This window comes from Mytilus californianus, unplaced genomic scaffold, assembly GCF_021869535.1.
Source record: "Mytilus californianus isolate M0D057914Y unplaced genomic scaffold, xbMytCali1.0.p SCAF_9, whole genome shotgun sequence".
Classification (NCBI taxonomy): domain Eukaryota; kingdom Metazoa; phylum Mollusca; class Bivalvia; order Mytilida; family Mytilidae; genus Mytilus; species Mytilus californianus.
The window spans coordinates 48,285,415-48,304,156 of record NW_026262745.1 but is presented as its reverse complement, the minus strand read 5'-3'; the positions used below and the strand labels follow the sequence as shown (position 1 = coordinate 48,304,156).

At 32.8% G+C, this 18,742-nt stretch overlaps 1 protein-coding gene across 1 annotated transcript; it reads left to right on the top strand.

The window, feature by feature from the left end:
- The first annotated feature begins 4,285 nt into the window (after positions 1-4,285).
- Positions 4,286-8,406, top strand: LOC127714829 (cerebellin-1-like). The gene is made up of 3 exons (XM_052220861.1): positions 4,286-4,384; positions 6,302-6,459; positions 7,970-8,406. The coding sequence occupies exons 1-3, from the start codon at positions 4,380-4,382 to the stop codon at positions 8,377-8,379; spliced, it is 573 nt and encodes a 190-aa protein (XP_052076821.1). The 5' UTR covers positions 4,286-4,379; the 3' UTR covers positions 8,380-8,406.
- The last annotated feature ends 10,336 nt before the right edge of the window (positions 8,407-18,742 follow it).

The following is an 18,742-nucleotide window of genomic DNA, read 5'->3' as shown; positions in this document are numbered from 1 at the left end:
TATTATTTTATTATATTGTGATGGTCCAGAATGTATGGCCAAAGATTCAAAAGACCCACTTTAAGAAACCATTTTGATTCTATATCTAAACACGAAAACATGTAACTTATCAGTTCAATGCACAGGCGCTTGAGGTTAAGGACTCACATTTGTCTTTTCCTGTTTTTGTTGGTGTTTAAGATTCTATATTAACTTTTCTAAAAATATTTCAACATATTACTCCTTATTTTTGGTATTCTGGCTTCTGTCAATGCATTCTTACAACACCTGTAGTATATACGTGCTACCCCTCTACACTACTATTTTTGATAGAGAGGCAGCACATGTCGGTATTAAAAATTCGTAAAGGATTCCGCGGAAACATGAGTATTGCCTGCTATTGCTGTTTGTCAGAATAAAAGAATAATGTTCATTGTCAAAAAAAAAGATATATATATATATACATGAAATATGAACAAAGTTATTCATGTTTTAACCCAAGCCTGTTTCCCACGACTGTATCGAACTGTATATTGACTACAACAAAACTTAGACCAGATACCCATAAAATACGGAATAATTAGAAACATGTTTTTCTCTGGATCATGTCTTGATTATGAAAAAAACTTCCAACCAAATTTCGTAAAAATCCTTGAAGGATTAACAAAGATAATGATTTCTTATCATTTTAGACAGAATCTATATGGTAACTGTAAAAAAAAACCAATAAGTCCATTTCTTAGTTAAATACGGGGAAATTAAAAAAAATACTTTAAAAATTTTGCCCTGGATACTTTTTGTTAAGCAAGAAGATCTTATGTCAAGGTTTGACAAAGATTTCATGCATGTTTTAAAGTTTTCTGACTTCAGACTGAATCTAAATGTAGACTACGCCGACGACTCCAACGATGCAATGATGACGGAAGTTGGATCGTTTTGCAGACGAGACAAAAAAAAAAACAGAAAGAAAAGAGGGACACATACCCCAAGCAAACCTTATGGTTTAATGAGATAAAAGAAAGATTTTTCTTGTGGAAATAATTATTAAGCACTTGGATCAATTCCCCAAGTAAACATTTTGGGTCATGGGGTCAAAGAAATATTTTTACTGTGTATTTTATTTTCAAAGTTCAATTAAATAAGTTTTTCTTGCGGAAGACTTTAAAATTGATCTCGAAAAGCTCTTTTGTACAATAATGGGTAAACAAATAAAAGAAAGAAGGGTGTGGGATAAAGTACAGAGAATATATGTGGTGCTGAAATATAAAGAATAGATATCCCACCCCCCCAAAAAAAAATAAGAATCAAGATCAATCTGCATGTGTACCACATATGGATGCTTGTTTTTTTGGTCAAGCTATAATAGTTTATAGATATAAGAAGATGTGGTATGAGTGCCAATGAGACAACTCTCCATCCAAGTCACAATTTGTAAAAGTAAACCATTATAGGTCAAAGTACGGCCTGAGGCTATAAATAATCAAAGTACTGAAGTACTGAACATCGGATGACCGCAGGTTCTTGTGTATGGTCAAAAGCACATGTCACAGAAACAGATCACATCTCTATACCTGAAACTGAGGTTAATTTACAGAGATTTTTTTTCTGATACAAGTTCCTGCTTGGATGATCAATAAATGACAGGAAATTCAACCTCACCGTAATAACTATTATATTGTAGTGATACAAATCAGTATACCTTAGACTATTATACTAATATAATAATAGTTCCAGAGAATACACTGGTTTGTTGTTATATATTATATTAATATTACGGTTGCATGTATATATAATTTTCATCTATTTGTAAATCATTCTATTCTACTATTATTATAGTGCAGTGCAAGTGCATGGTGGACACTCTTCTGTAAAAAAAAATCAAAGCTTTAAAGGCTGTAAAAGCAATTGCTGCCATGTTAATGCTTTGTGGACTTTTATTTTTCATCCATATATATAGGAATTAAACCTGACAGGACAGGAGTGTTGACTAGTGAGAAGCAAGACGGTTTTAACTTTATATCAATAAAAGACTTTAGCAGGAAATCATTTTAAATATGTTTTATATTTCACAAGGAGACAACAAGTTTACCAGGCTAAAGTTGGGGTTAATTATACATGTGCTGAAACATATAACTAAAAAATAAAACCAATATGGATTGTCCCCTGGTAGTGTTTGTAACTGGGCAATAATTTCCTTTATTGATTTAATTTTAACAATTTTCATAATTAATTTAAATTAACCATTCAGTTAAAACATTTCAACTTTCCAGACGCAAATGTTGAAAAACGGGCAAGAAATAAAATATCTTACAAGACATAAACATGTAAAAAATAAATATATATTTCAGCTTACTAAAAATATTTTCATAATGTTACTTTGACATCATTTCTTAAAACTAAGTCCCAAACATAATTGCTCAGTTGATATGTGTCATCCTCATGCGATACGAGATAACTATAATTCTGATGCAATCCCGAAAAGGGGGGTCATCACAAACAAACATGACATTAAATTGTCATTATACGAACTAGACTGAACAAACAGCTCTATGTTGCTTTGATATTTATCAATTTTCAGGAAACATGTGAAATAAATTTCAGGTCCATTTCATTATAGTGCCTAACAAGATTGTGTGAGGTAGACGAAATTGACCTTAAAACGATCGTATTGTCTTTTGATGTCCAAAAATAGGCAGATCGGACATATAAGGACTTTATCTAATGACTACATAAATTTGGGATTTATTATTTTTATAATATTCTAATGAAACTGAAAATTGTATTTTTTTGTTAGGATAAACAACAATTTTACCTGGCGTAGCCGTGCATAAAATGTTTTTCTGCGAAAAATGACGTATTTAATGGAATAGAACGTTAATACAGTAAACTTTCTCTTTTTTCTCCGCAATAGGCTATCAAAAATAATTTATCTAATGTGTATGTGGAAAATTATGTGAAAAGATAAAAAGTGGCAATTGTTACCTTTCATACCTTAAGTTTCATTCATATGCCGCTATTATTGTTGTTGTTACCAATTATGTAAATCAATTGTATCTGATTTTATGCCCTTTATGGGCCCTGTAATTTGGAAAATACAAAAAAAAAATCTATTCATTGATAAAACGTAATATGGACTGGTCCAGTGTCCAGTTTGCAGGTCATTTAATTTACTGTACACATTCATGCACGCTCTGATTTAATCGATATACTCGTACGAAAAAGCATGAACAGTTTGAAGGTAATCTAATAATAACTTAATCCAATCAAATTGCATAAGATTCAATAACAATGTCCAGTCCACATCATAATGAGTAATAGGGGGTAAACTTGGTAGGGAGAAAATGACAGATATTTCAAGTTAATATTTATGCAATAACGAATTAAAATTTGTCAACCAAAAGTTTTGCTACAATTTCAAAAACATGTCGTTCTGTATGGGTATAGTTTTCGGATCTTTCATTAGCGTATTTAGGCTATAAAAAGTTTGGGCTTCAAAAGTTCACACAATTATTGACTTTATACAGAAAATTCGTCCTTGTAAAACATTTAATAGTTAGCAAATGATACGCGATTTTAAAGTAAAATTATTTCTTAAAACACTGCAAAAAATTTCATTCATATCTATAAAGTGGTATCGTCATAAAGTGCGTTGAAATGAACAGTGGTATAGCAAACATCGAATTTCCTCACAAAATGTTATCACACACTATAGTAAGGGGAGTCAGTTAAGTTTGTTTATTTTTAGATTACATGTAATCATTTGACATTACGTATACAACCTGTGTGACCTGTGTAGTGATTTTGATTTTACGATAAATTCATGAATGAATGAACGATAATTTTATGAATGAACATGAGCACCTGACCTCTTTCTTAAACACCAATTAAACATATAAAACCGTAATTAAAAGGAGATAATTCAGTCAAATTTTCAGTACTAAATCAACAACTGAAATGATTCCATTTTTTGATGAAACATCGTACGAACGGAAAACGGAATCGCAGGTATAAAAATGCACTTTTTTCCCTTGTAATGACCGCGGATCTATAATTTTTATAGATCGGTTGAAATCCCAAAACTAATTTGCATAATGGAAATTTAGGCGATAGCAATACATCGGAATGACCTGAAGGTCATCCTCTGTAAAAATCGATGTCGAACTTGACTAATTCATTTTCTTTGACTCATTTGAAAGTTTTTAGAAAGTCGACCTTACATTTTCGACCTATGTACGTAGTCTAATTTTTTTGTCCGTGATTTTGCTTCCTTGTTATTCACATTGATTTGGACTTAATTTACAAAAAATGATCAGATTGCGTGTTAGTAAACGATCTCTTGATATATTACCCAAATATTAACCAAACTGAACAGGTCCAAAAGGGAATCAACCAACATCGAAATGAGGTATGTTATTCGTTTCAGATTGTTTTAACTATAGACAGTGTCATATATAATTTATAGGACTTTACTGCATATGTCACTTTTATAATAGTATGATAATAGGCTTTAAAATAGATTCAGTTACCTTTAGAGACATTTTATCGGGAATCATCAAAGCGGTCTTTTGCCGTGTAACCAGGGATACTTTAACGCCAAGTTTATCTGTTAGTAAAGTACGAAAAACGAGAAAAATGTATTTTCAAAAATGCTGTTTCAGATATGATCTTTTTATCATAAAATAGCAATTGTTTCGAAAAATTCCACAATGGTTTACAAATTCATTGATGCTTAAAAAAACTCCATAGCACCTGAGTTTACCTTCGGTTTTGTTGGGGTTCGTGTTGCTCAATCTTTACTTTTCTATATAAGTATAGTGTTTTGTGTAGTTGTTCGTCTTTTCGTTGTTTTCAGTTTTTTTTAGCTCACCTGTCCCAAGGGCCAAGTGAGCTTTTCTCATCAAAGCGTCCGTCGTCCGTCGTTGTCCGTTAACATTTACAAAAATCTTCTCCTCTGAAACCAGTAGGCCAAATTTTAATTAACCAAACTTTGCCACAACCATCATTGGGATAACTAGTTTAAAAACATGTGTCCGATGACCCTGCTTGCCAATCAACATCGTCGCCATCACTAAAAATAGAAGATTGGGTAAAATGCAAGTTTTGGCTATTATCTTGAAAACTGGTGTAGAAATGTTCATGACATTAAGGTCTACCTATTGTCCATTTACACCAAAACTGTCATACTCCTTTTTATAAGAGTTATTGCCCTTTAATGACGATTTTTACCATTTTTTTGCATTTTCCTCTTTTATCTTAAAAACTATAATAGAGAGGAATTTTAAACAGCAATTTGACCAGCAAGACAAGATCTACAATAAAGTAACAATTCTGAAATCGTCTATATAAACCTCTATCGTTCAGTTTTAATTTTATTCAAAAAAAGGTACCTTTTCCATGTATAATCCTTATACAAAATCTGATAATTTTTCACAAACTTAAGCTTTAAAAGCCATACTATTTATTATGGGTTTGAAGTTATAGTATTTTGGCAAAGTATGGAAAACTCTACCTCTTTTTATATATAGACGCAAATATACCATAACCACTATTCGATTGACAGCAGACCGAAATCCGATTTTTTGAAAATATACTCATTTTGTTGTGACTAGATATAGATTTTTAAGTAACTGTTTTCGTTATCATACATAAGGATCAATGTTTTATGCAAGGACGTACTATCGACCACGAATGCATGTAATGTACTTTTTATAATTGTTTTTGTTTAGCGCTTAGCGGAAACAATACCAGCAACACAAGATAAACAAAAATGAGATATTTTTGTCATGAATTCTATTCTAGTCCACAATGTTGTAGAGTGTCATGTTAAAGATGCACGGTGACCTAGTTGAGCGACACAGGCTCTCTAGAGCCTCTAGTTGTCATGGTGTTGTCAGTTTTTCTTGAATTTATGAGTTTTTAATGTTCCCTTGGTATCTGCCGCGCCTCTAATTTTTTGGGTTAAAGTTTTTTAGGCATTAATAACTTTGATAAAACTTCGAAGAATGTTTTAAACTTTGTCAGAAGCTTTTTTTGCTATGAGATAATGTCTGTTGTCGTGAAATTTTGATATTATTTTTCATAATTTCAAATGTAGGCAAAACACATGGCTCCACGGAAATTTTTCAAATGTTTTGATAATATAGCAAATTGAAAATGTTATTAATCTACTTGTTGGCCTCTTAAACCATGTACAACCTATTGCAGAATCGATAGTCGGTTGGTTTAGCTGAAACGTTCATTTCAATGTTTGCCGATTGAACAACACTAACATTACTTATAAAGCTTATTGGTGTGACACATTAACTTTGAACTTCTTTTTTAGTTTATTTCAGATAATCCTACTGTCATGTGTATCGACACTTATTGTGACAGGACATAAATCCTGTTCTAGAAATGCTAATATCATGAAGAGTATACAATACCAGCTTAAACTCGTTGAGGAAAATGATGGAAAATGTGATTGTACAGGAATAAGTTCAGGTACTGGTAATTGCATTTTTACAATGCGTTTAAAAATTCCGATGAAAGGTCATTATCGGATTGTAGATCGATCGGCGTTCCGCCCTTCTTTTCATGGTAGGGCTGAAAGAATTTCTATGGCCACGTAATTTATCGTTATTGTCTATCGAGCTCGAATCCAGGCTTCACGATTTTTAGGGGGTTGTATTTGTTCGTTTGTTTGTTTGTTTGTTATACATATATGTTTTGTTCCAGGTTAGGGGAATGACTTGGACCAGCAAACTAGTTTAAACTCGCCATATTCTTTATGTGCCTGTTCCAAGTCAGTAGCCTGTAGTTCAGTGGTTGTCATTGGTTCATGTCTGTCATATTTGTTTATCGTAAATTGGTTTGTCATAAATTAGGCCGTTAGTTTTCTCAATTGAATAGTTCACATTTTTTCATGTCGGGGTCTTTTATAGTCCACTATGCGGTATGTGTTTTTCTCATTGTTGAAGGCTGTACGGTTATCTATTATTGCTTACACCCACTTCCCCTTATTTTTATATTAACAACAGTTACTGTATCAAATCATATACGCTCGGTCTTTACCTCTATAACTTAACCCGCAAGCCCCTATATGCCGAACACACTAGAATGAAATGGAATTCGTCCTCAATACATTGTCCACATACTCTGCATAAACGACCCATTACAGATACATTTAGAAAAAGGCCAGTCTCAATATTTAATGCATGTGAAGATAGTTTTACTTGGATAATAGCCCTCCGGCACAAAGGAGGAATATATTTAGACACACAATTTTATAAATCAATGTTTGTTATAATATGTCGGTATATAACACACTTGCTACTGCTTTCTAACAAAGAATATAGATCCTGTGCTTTACCTTTGTTAGGCGCTATCTTATTAGAGGAAAAGCGTTTTCAAATGTCAGTTCAGTCTGGTGTACATTGTAGCTACAATTCGCCTAATCCTATATTTGATAACTAATCCTTAATTAGTTTTACCCAATTCGTCGACTTACGCAATGTGTAAACACAAGCAGCTATAAGATCCTTGTAAACACTTTTCAAAATACATTTATTTGTGTTTCAAACTTTAAGCCAATATTTCAAAACCTGCAATTTATGTCTTATTATTAAGGGAATTCGTCTGAGCTCAAAATACACCATGCCAGTATTGGTTGATTACTCCAGTAATCTTTTTCAAAAACAAAAACGAAATTTTTGTCGATTTCATCTGATTTGGAAAATCCTTATAGTTTATTTATGGTGGCCGGTTAAGGCCATTTCGCGTTTACGAGTTTTCGCGTTTTCGCCTTTCATATTCTTTAGAGCGAAAACGAGAAACGGTTTCACTACTCGTTTTTGCCTTCTCGTTTTCGCTCTATAGAATATACGAAAGGCGAAAACGCGAAATGGCCTTATCCGGCCACCCTAGTTATTCCTGTTTCTAAAGTTCGTACAAATAAATAGCTTATATTTTCCTACAATGTACATATATATTGTATATGTTTGATTACTTTCAGGACCGGATAAAGTTGCGTTTATGGCTAAAAATTCTGATAGTTTGAAAAACCTCCCTTCAAAAGCTGTTGTTGTATTCAATACAGTTATAACGAATTTAGGAAACGGATACGATTCGTCCAATGGGATTTTTACGGCTCCTTCAAATGGTGTGTACGTCTTTTCCTGGACCATTCTATGTCTTCACGGCAAAGAATTTTACAATCAACTTATTCTGAACGAAAACATCATTGCTAAAAATTTTGCATCGTCAGTGAATGTAGCAGACAACGCCTCGGGAAGTCAAAACGTTATTCTTGAAATTAAAAAAAACGATAGAGTATTTATACGGATTCAGGAAAGAAGAACCGGGCAGTACATGTATGGTGACGGTTGGTCTACTTTTAGTGGTTACAAACTATATAACCTGTAAAATGTTAGTTGCGTGGTATTAATTAAAAATCTGCAGACTTTATGTCTTTATTATAATGTCTTGACATAGATTTATTGATTGTTTTTTTGGTGTTTTAACGCCACTGTCAGCACTATTGGCTATTTCATGGCGGCTAGTTTATATTATGGGAGGCAGCTGGAGTGCCCAGGGCTAGAGAACCACTGACCTTCGGCAGGAAAAGTGGCAATCCCAGTCAATTAAGATTGGATTGATGAAATAGAATATATGAACATAGATTCAAAGATTCAAAAGAACCGCCTACACACTGTAAATAAAAGTGTTAAGAATCTGAACACTTCTTGAACGCCCTTTTGTAACATTTCTGGAACGCGTAACAGTGTTCTAAATATTAACATTGGTGTTCCAATTTATAACATCATGTGTGTATCTTTCGAACACTATGTGTGTACTTCTTGAACATATAGTGTGTACTCCTGAACGCTTAGTATTTGATTCTGGGTGAGCAAAATTGTACGCCGTTACGTGTTCCAAGCCTTGTAACACTTCTGGAACGCTCGGACTGTGTTCCAGAAATATGTGTTAATATCCTGAATGCATAGTGTGTACTACTGGAACACATTTGTACATGTTCCAGAAAAAAAGTGGTCCATTCTCTGAAACATTTTTTGTGGTCAAGTAAAAATAATAATTGAATATTTAAAAAAAATCTTTAATAGACTAAAAGAGGCAAAATTCACAAAAAGACAATACAATGAGAAACATTTCAAAATCACAAGTTGGACATTCGAAATAACATTATAATCAAATTGTCAAAATGTGTCCAAATTTTTATATAGCGCTGATTCTCTTCCTCAGCTCGTCCATCTCTGTTGTTTTAATTATGCAAAAGTTTCGTCACATTAAAAATGATTACTTTGCAAGCAAGTCTACAGGTATATGAAACAATAATAAGTGGCTTTTCTTCTGTCAGTACATGCATACATGTTTTCAACATAGTTTAACTCATATTTTGCCGCCTCTGGAGTAAAGCACTGCCCTGAATTTCTTTACAAAAAAACTTTAACTTCATTGATGACTCAGATGTACATGGCTCATTCATCACTCATATTTTCCATAATCCACTGCCTGCATATCACTTCAGATAGTCAATTATATATCCAACAAACAATACCCTGTAGATTGCTTGTTATTCAGTCGGTGCTGATGTAACACTGCTCTAGGCATTTAACATGATTTGAGTTGCATATAAATGTTTTTGAGCTCCCCGATTCTACAATGTATAGCTTTAAAAAAAAAAGCCAGTTTACAGAAAATAATCACCATTGTTTTAGACAGCATTATGTCTTTAAACAAATTTAAAGACACGAAATTGACTGCAGACATCTCAAGAATCTGATGATCATTTGTAAAATGTACTAGTCAACAAAAGAACTTGAACGATACAAGGCAATGTATTTTCTATACATAATGAAATTGGATATACTGTAACAAGGTAAATAATTGCCCGATTGGTCTAATATTTACAGAGTGTTATTTTCTTATCAAAACCATTGATTTAAGGCAAATACGCGATTTTTTGTTGTTGCAATTTTTGTTATTTCAAAAATCGTATTTTCACCCAAATATTCAAAAATCGATATTGGACCTTAAAATTTTAAACTTAAACATGGTCTGCTTAAAATTTTGAATGTCTTTGCAGACATTTGATTACTTAATTCTCATCTTCGAAATTAAGTGCCGACTTTTGTCATCATTTTCCGCAAAATAAAGTTGACCCCTGTGTTCAATAACACGGTATTTTCTCACTTTCCAATTTGGTCAGATTCTTTAAATCATATGCATTTGCTTTGCAAATGAATGTTTTTCATTGGATAATTTAACAGTTTTTCCTGTTTATTACATTTTATGATACATTGGAGTTCAAACTTATGCATCGTTACTTTTGTTGACTAGTATATATATGCTTCAAGTCCCGAAGACCTCTTTTCAGAAAATGTTTAGGAATTTCATCATTGGAACTACAATTACGTTTTTACAAATGTGCATCCTCAAAAATGTGAGTAATCGCCTAACTGTAGCTTTCTATAATTTCTCATTATGTGCTCTGTGTGGGTTTTTTCACTTTAAATTTTTCCCATCTGGCAGTTGTGAATTAGCATTTACCAATAGTGAAAGACAAAAAAATAGGATCATTTTCGTTTATTCTCACAAAGTACCTGCTTATTTCGTTGAAATAAATTGTGGCATAACAGCACGTTTCAAACGACTTATACTTTTTACTTCCATTTACTTCAATGTGTCTTGTCAGAGGAGGAAATTTTTCATTGAAATCCATAGACATGAAATGGTTTATTTCGTAGAACACTCAAGTGTTCAAATTCAGAACACTGTTCTTGAACATGTGTGTTAAAAGACTGAACATAATGTGTTCTATATTTTAACTCTGGCGTAGAATGTGATACACTGGTGTTATAAACCGAGCATATTGTGTGCAAAAATTAACAGTGCACATACCTTTAAATTTTGACTATTTATCTACACAAAATAACTGCATGGTAACTTGTTCATTGCACAGGCGCTAATGGTAATTTTTTCTTTCTTTTTTTACTTCATTATAATATTTCAATTCGTTTTCCCTTATTTTATTTGCTCTTGCTTTTATCAATGATTTTCATACTCTTGTTTGCATTGGCAATACATTTTCAATGCACCTGTTATTATCCTAAATATAGGTGTGATATTTGTTGCTGGACATCAATTAGTTAATCAATCAATCAAAATCTAATCTTATATCTTTCGGGTTTTTTTCCAAGAGAGTTTATGCAAAATGTTTTTTTTTAAAATTGGAAACGCTAAATCATAATTCTGTTTCAGCTTCCATCCTTCAAAATTCATGACCGCCATCCTAACAGTCAAACCCCTATTCTCAAAAAAAATCTTGTGATAATACTGGCATTCTAGAAAAATAGAGTAGACATTTGAGAGCTTTATATTTTGATAAACTTATCTGAACTTTGTATATTAAAATACATTCATCATTACTGGAAATCATTGTAACATCTGATGAACTTACAGGCTTTGGTTAAAATGCATGGAGAAACCTTGAAAGAAGCAAGCTCACATTATCCATGCCGTCCACATAAAAAGCTAGTAGTCACCTGTCGTTAATGTTTTCGAATTTAAATATTCATCCAAATTGGAAAGTATCCGAAAAAAATGTAGGCGCTATCCTGGCGACAAAAATTATAACAAGGAATATTTAACGTGCTCCCCACCATCAAATTGTCCCCCATTTAAGATTTTTCTGTTGATTTTCTGTTTTATAATTTGGAACCTTCAAACAAATTTGAAGAGGATCTTATGAAATATGAAGGTCCTATCCTATAGTGACAAGAATTAATATGGGATACTTATTTATAAGCCCCCATCCAGAAAAAAAAATCATGGTCGCGACGAAGTGATGATGGATGGACTGACGAGTCAAAAACATTATACCCTCCTTAACTTCTTAATTGATTAGAATAGAATAAGTTTTATACAATCTTGAAATAATTGATTGATTGATATTAACTGTAGAACTTGAAATGTAACATATGTTATGTCTTATTTAGTTCTCTGGTAATGTATGGTTATACCTGGTACATACATGAATCTTAGGACTGTTAGTGTCCTAGGATATCACCAGTCCAGTAGCCAGCACTGTGGTACTGGCATGATAAAAAGGAGTTATTTTATTCAATACTGTAGAAGTCATATTCTAAGTTAAGAAATGTATTTTCCTCATTCAAAGATCTGATTCCTTGTCCAGGTTTAACTTTACGTTTGGTCCTCTTTGGTTTTATCAGCTCTTCAACGTGTGTATTATGTTTTTGGACTTTCAAACATTTAGACCTCGAGCATGTTGAAATACGCATCTGAATGCAGTAAAATTGGTACCGTTAATATTATTAACCTACAGCACATTCACCTGTTTTTATGTGCCTGCCCAAAGTCATGCAGGATCAGCCTGTAATTCAGTGGTTGTTCGGTTGGTTGTTTCTGCTATATTTAGTTTTCTTTTATTGTTTTGTCATAAATCAGGCCGTTGGTTTTCTCGTTTGAATTGTTCACATTTTGTCATGTCGGTTCTTTTCATAGCTGATTATTAATTAGGTATGGGTTTGTTTCACTATTGAAGGCCAAGAATTTTATTTTATTTTAGTGTTCTTAATTTATAAGATTTGGAATGTTTCGCTATTGACTCGTCTATTTTATGGCGAAATAGGTATACCAATTTAACCAAAATATTTAGATATATATATATATTTAACATTGTTGTTTAGAGTAATTATGAATATAATATGTGTTTTCAGCCGTGTATCATCTTCACTGGTGATCCATTGGATGGATCTGTCGTAGAGTTTTTACTTGTTTAGACGTACTTATCAAAATAATTATTTCTGTGACTGCATCATACGATCCTTTAGTACAGATAACTTAGCTAATCTGCAATTAATTCCATCTTCATGCCTAATATATCATGTACTGTGTTACAACTCTAGATTCTACTGACGAGGAAAGGTAACACTAGGCCACCGAAAGCTGAATATAATATGTGTTTTCAGCCGTGTATCACCTTCACTGGTGATCCAATGGATGGATCTGTCGTAGAGTTGTCACTTGTTTAGACGTATATATATTCAAGAGTCTATCCTAAATTGAGGTAAATTTTATGGCCTTCCAAATACTGTTTCGATCCCTAACATCACTGAAGAGACATTAATTGTCGAAATCCGGATATGGTGTACTAATTTTTGCACCTTTTGTTTGCGGTATACCATCTTTTCCGCAAGTTTATTGTTTTCTGTTTGGTATTAGATTATTAATTTTTAAAGATCCATTGTGGTACATCTTGTGATCCGTTTATTTGGCAATCGCCAATGGCAGTCAGTAGGGTTTAAGAACATCAGTTGTTCGACCTGTTAGTCAAATGCGTTTTGTTAAAATATACTTTTTCACTTTTTTGGTCTTTTGGAAAATGTTGTTTGTGCTGTATTTAGACCCCTCTACCAAGAAATTTGTTTTGCATTCGCACGTATAAAAATTGCGGTTTTTATCCAACGCAATCATAGGTTTGAACGTCGTTTTCAATTTAGACTTGCATATATATATATATATATATTCCACAAGTTTATTGTTTTCTGTTTGGTATTAAATTAATATTAAGATCCATTTTGTTAGATCTGGTGATCAATTTATTTGGCAATCGCCAATGGCAGCCAGCAGGTTTTAAGAACATCAGTTGTTCGACCTGTTAGTCAAATGCGTTTTGTTAAAATAGACTTTTTCACTTTTTTTGGTCTTTTGGAAACTGTTGTTTGTGCTGTATTTAGACCCCTCTACCAAGAAATTTGTTTTACATGCACATGTATAAAAATTGCGGTTTTTATCAAACGCAATCATAGGTTTGAACGTTGTTTTCAATTTAGACTTTTATATATTTTTTCGTTTGGGCTTGTATTATATTTTCCTTCGGGTTTATATGATCCGTTCATCCTATTTCGACTCTTTAAAATTCAAGAGTCTTTCAAAAATTGAGGTAAATTATACGGCCTTCCAAATACCGTTTCGATCCCTAACATCACTGAAGAGACATTAATTGTCGAAATCCGGATATGGTGTACACATTTTTGCACCTCATGTTTGTGGTATACCATCTTTTCCACAAGTTTATTGTTTTCTGTTTGGTATTAAATTAATATTAAGATCCATTTTGTTAGATCTGGTGATCAATTTATTTGGCAATCGCCAATGGCAGCCAGCAGGGTTTAAGAACATCAGTTGTTCGACCTGTTAGTCAAATGCGTTTTGTTAAAATAGACTTTTTCACTTTTTTTGGTCTTTTGGAAACTGTTGTTTGTGCTGTATTTAGACCCTTCTACCAAGAAATTTGTTTTACATGCACATGTATAAAAATTGCGGTTTTTATCCAACGCAATCATAGGTTTGAACGTTGTTTTCAATTTAGACTTTTATATATTTTTTCGTTTAGGCTTGTATTATATTTTCCTTCGGGTTTATATGATCCGTTCATCCTATTTCGACTCTTTAAAATTCAAGAGTCTTTCCAAAATTGAGGTAAATTATATGGCCTTCCAAATACCGTTTCGATCCCTAACATCACTGAAGAGACATTAATTGTCGAAATCCGGATATGGTGTACAAATTTTTGCACCTCATGTATGTGGTATACCATCTTTTCCACAAGTTTATTGTTTTCTGTTAATTTGGTATTAAATTAATATTAAGATCCATTTTGTTAGATCTGGTGATCAATTTATTTGGCAATCGCCAATGGCAGCCAGCAGGGTTTAAGAACATCAGTTGTTCGACCTGTTAGTCAAATGCGTTTTGTTAAAATAGACTTTTTTACTTTTTTTGGTCTTTTGGAAACTGTTGTTTGTGCTGTACCAAGAAATTTGTTTTACATGCACATGTATAAAAATTGCGGTTTTTATCCAACGCAATCATAGGTTTGAACGTTGTTTTCAATTTAGACTTATATATATATATATATACTTTTTCACTTTTTTGGTCTTTTGGAAAATGTTGTTTGTGCTGTATTAAGACCCCTCTACAAAGAAATTTGTTTTGCATGCACACGTATAAAAATTGCGGTTTTTATCCAACGCAATCATAGGTTTGAACGTTGTTTTCAATTTAGACTTGTTTATATTTTTTCGTTTGGGCTTGTATTGTATTTGCCTTCGGGTTTATATGATCCGTTCATCCTATTTCGACTCTTCAAAATTCAAGAGTCAATCCCAAATTGAGGTAAATTATATGGCCTTCCAAATACCGTTTCGATTCCTAACATCACTGAAGAGACATTAATTGTCGAAATCCGGATATGGTGTACAAATTTTTGCACCTCATGTTTGCGGTATAACATCTTTTTCGCAAGTTTATTGTTTTCTGTTTGGTATTAAATTAATATAATTAAGATCCATTGTGTTACATCTGTGATCCGTTTATTTGGCAATCGCCATGGCAGTCAGCAGGGTTTAAGAACATCCGTTGTTCGACCTGCTAGTCAAATGCGTTTTGTTAAAATATACTTTTTCACTTTTTTGGTCTTTTGGAAAATTGTTGTTTGTGCTGTATTTAGACCCCTCTACAAAGAAATTTGTTTTGCATGCACACGTATAAAAATTGCGGTTTTTATCCAACGCAATCATAGGTTTGAACATTGTTTTCAATTTAGACTTGTTTATATTTTTTCGTTTGGGCTTGTATTGTATTTGCCTTCGGGTTTATATGATCCGTTCATCCTATTTCGACTCTTCAAAATTCAAGAGTCAATCCCAAATTGAGGTAAATTATATGGCCTTCCAAATACCGTTTCGATTCCTAATATCACTGAAGAGACTTTAATTGTCGAAATCAGGATATGGTGTACAAATTTTTGCACCTTTTGTTTGCGGTATAACATCTTTTTCGCAAGTTTATTGTTTTCTGTTTGGTATTAAATTAATATAATTAAGATCCATTGTGTTACATCTGTGATCCGTTTATTTGGCAATCGCTATGGCAGTCAGCAGGGTTTAAGAACATCCGTTGTTCGACCTGCTAGTCAAATGCGTTTTGTTAAAATATACTTTTTCACTTTTTTGGTCTTTTGCTGTATTTAGACCCCTCTACAAAGAAATTTGTTTTGCATGCACACGTTTTTATCCAACGCAATCATAGGTTTGAACGTTGTTTTCAATTTAGACTTGTTTATATATATATATATAAGCCAGCATCCTGTAATTATACTAAAGAGATGAGTAGATGATCATTTCTGTACACTTAAAAATACTTTGTGTATTTCGTCTAGATGTCCTTGTCTAATTCCTACGAGAAGGTAACACCTCCCGAAACGAAAGCTGATTTTTTTATCAGCTATAGTTAGAGGAGGGGATAAGGTGTCTGCGCAATGCTAGGCGGTGTTGCCGTAGAAGTATGAAGTGAAAAGTACAGGTTCCAGCCCCGCTCGGGGAGGAAGTAAAGAATCAAATCTACTCTAACATTGTTAGGTTGATTTTCTAGGCACTTTATATATATATATATATATATATATATATAAATATGTATATAAACAAGTCTAAATTGTTAAAAACGTTCAAACCTATGATTGCGTTGGATAAAAACCGCAATTTTTATACGTGTGCATGCAAACAAATTTCTTGGTAGAGGGGTCTAAATACAGCACACACAACTTTTTCCAAAAGACCAAAAAAAGTGAAAAAGTATATTTTAACAAAACGCATTTGACTAGCAGGTCGAACAACAGGTGTTCTTAAACCCTACTACATGCCACTGGCGATTGCCAAATAAACGGATCACCAGATGTAACAAAATGGATCTTATTTATCAATTAAATATCAAACAGAAGACAATAAACTTGCGGAAAAGATGGTATACCGCAAACATGAGGTGCACAAATTAGTACACCATATCCGGGTTTCGACAATTAATGTCTCTTCAGTGATGTTAGGAATCGAAATGGTATTTGGAAGGCCATATAATTTACATATTTATATAGGTATCAGGCCGAGGTTCCAAGTTAACTATTCACAATGCACATGATACATTAACAGAAATCTGATGATATATTGAGTAAAACTGAAAAGATCAAAAGTCAATTCACTTTGTTTACTGTGGCTACTGTCTGATGGGTGTGATTAACGACATTGACTGGCTATAAATAAAATTGAGAATGGGAATGGAGAATGTGTCAAAGAGACAACAAACCGGCCAAAGAGTAGAAAGCAGCCGAAGGCCACCAATGGGTTTTCAGCACAGCGAGAAAATCCCGCACCCGGAGGCGGGCTGCAGCTGGCCCCTAAACAAAAATGTGTACTAGTTCAATGAAAATGGACTTCACATTAAACTTCAAAACATATAAATGAATTAAAATTAAAAATATACAAGACTAACAAAGGCCAGAGGCTCCTAACTTAAAGCCCTCGCACGGTCGATTGGCTACTACATGTAATATTTTATATCGATAAAAAGTTATTGTGAAAGGATTTTAATTATCTGAGTCATATTAACTATAACTTATTATTTCGGAATGACTCTGCATCTGTAGAGTTACTTGCCTATAACTTCTATTCAATTCCACTAAAAATGCTATCCTTTGATAACGTGTTCCGTAGTATGATGAAGCCACTCCTTTTAATTCCACATAAAACGTTATCAACTGTCAAAGGGATGAACATTTGATTCTGAAAAGGGGGCTGGCAGATTTGGGAAATAGATATTCTCAATTAAAAACAATATAATCTTGCTTGTTCACACATGAAAATAAATATTCTCCTTACTATTCTCATGAAAATATAATATCATGGTCCAAAAATGTTCAAAATATTTGTTTGGCTTCAGTTGCCAAATTTACAAAGGTATTCAATAGTTCAAGAAGTAATGGTATGCTATAATCTTTTCATGTACTGAACATACATATATTTTTATTTCAGATTTTAAGATCAGCATGTAGCTTTCAGGGGACGACCATTTGATTATGATGGTGGAAAGGGGGCTTGAAGTTTTTGATGAGCAGAAATATATATATTCTGGCCCTGATATGAGTGAAAATACATAGTATGGCCGCATTTAAATTGGATAAAATATTCCGATCTCATAAAATCCCCCCTACCCTCAGAATCAAATGGTCAACCCCTAGCTAACAGTCAAGTGTCGTTACACTAAGGAACAAAGCCGCTCGATTTAATTCCACAGAAAATAGTATCCCCCTTTTCGGTGTCGATCAAAAGCAATTAAATGTGTGATACTTTACAATTCCATTTACATCATGTAATATATTGTTCAACTGCGTTGAATGAATTCTTTTTAAAATCTTAATCAGCTAAATTGGAGCAGAGGACACTTGATAAACAATTTATCGCTGACTGGCCAAAATTAAACTGATTGGAATATAATAAACGTCGAAGATACCAATTCTGGCTTTTAATACACATACATTTTTTTGTATCTGTATGTGTATTCAAATAAGTTTATTTTTGTTGTTGTTTATCATTTGTACTTGTGAAACGTATTATTTTTACTGATATGATATGAAACCACTATTATATATTCAGTATAAATAATTGCATTTTCCGGGTCAGTTATTCGATCTCTTTCCGTAGTTGACATTCTTTTATAATACACGAAAAAAAATCTAATTCTGAAGAATTTCATAACTGTTAATAACATCGTTTTGAAACAAAGACCAAACACAGCCGTTTTATGATTAATTTTTTTATTTTATTTTTTCGATTTTGACACAGTATGAAATTTTAAATTTTAAATTTAAACTTGACCCATTATCTCAGGTATCAAACACATTACATTTTACTTC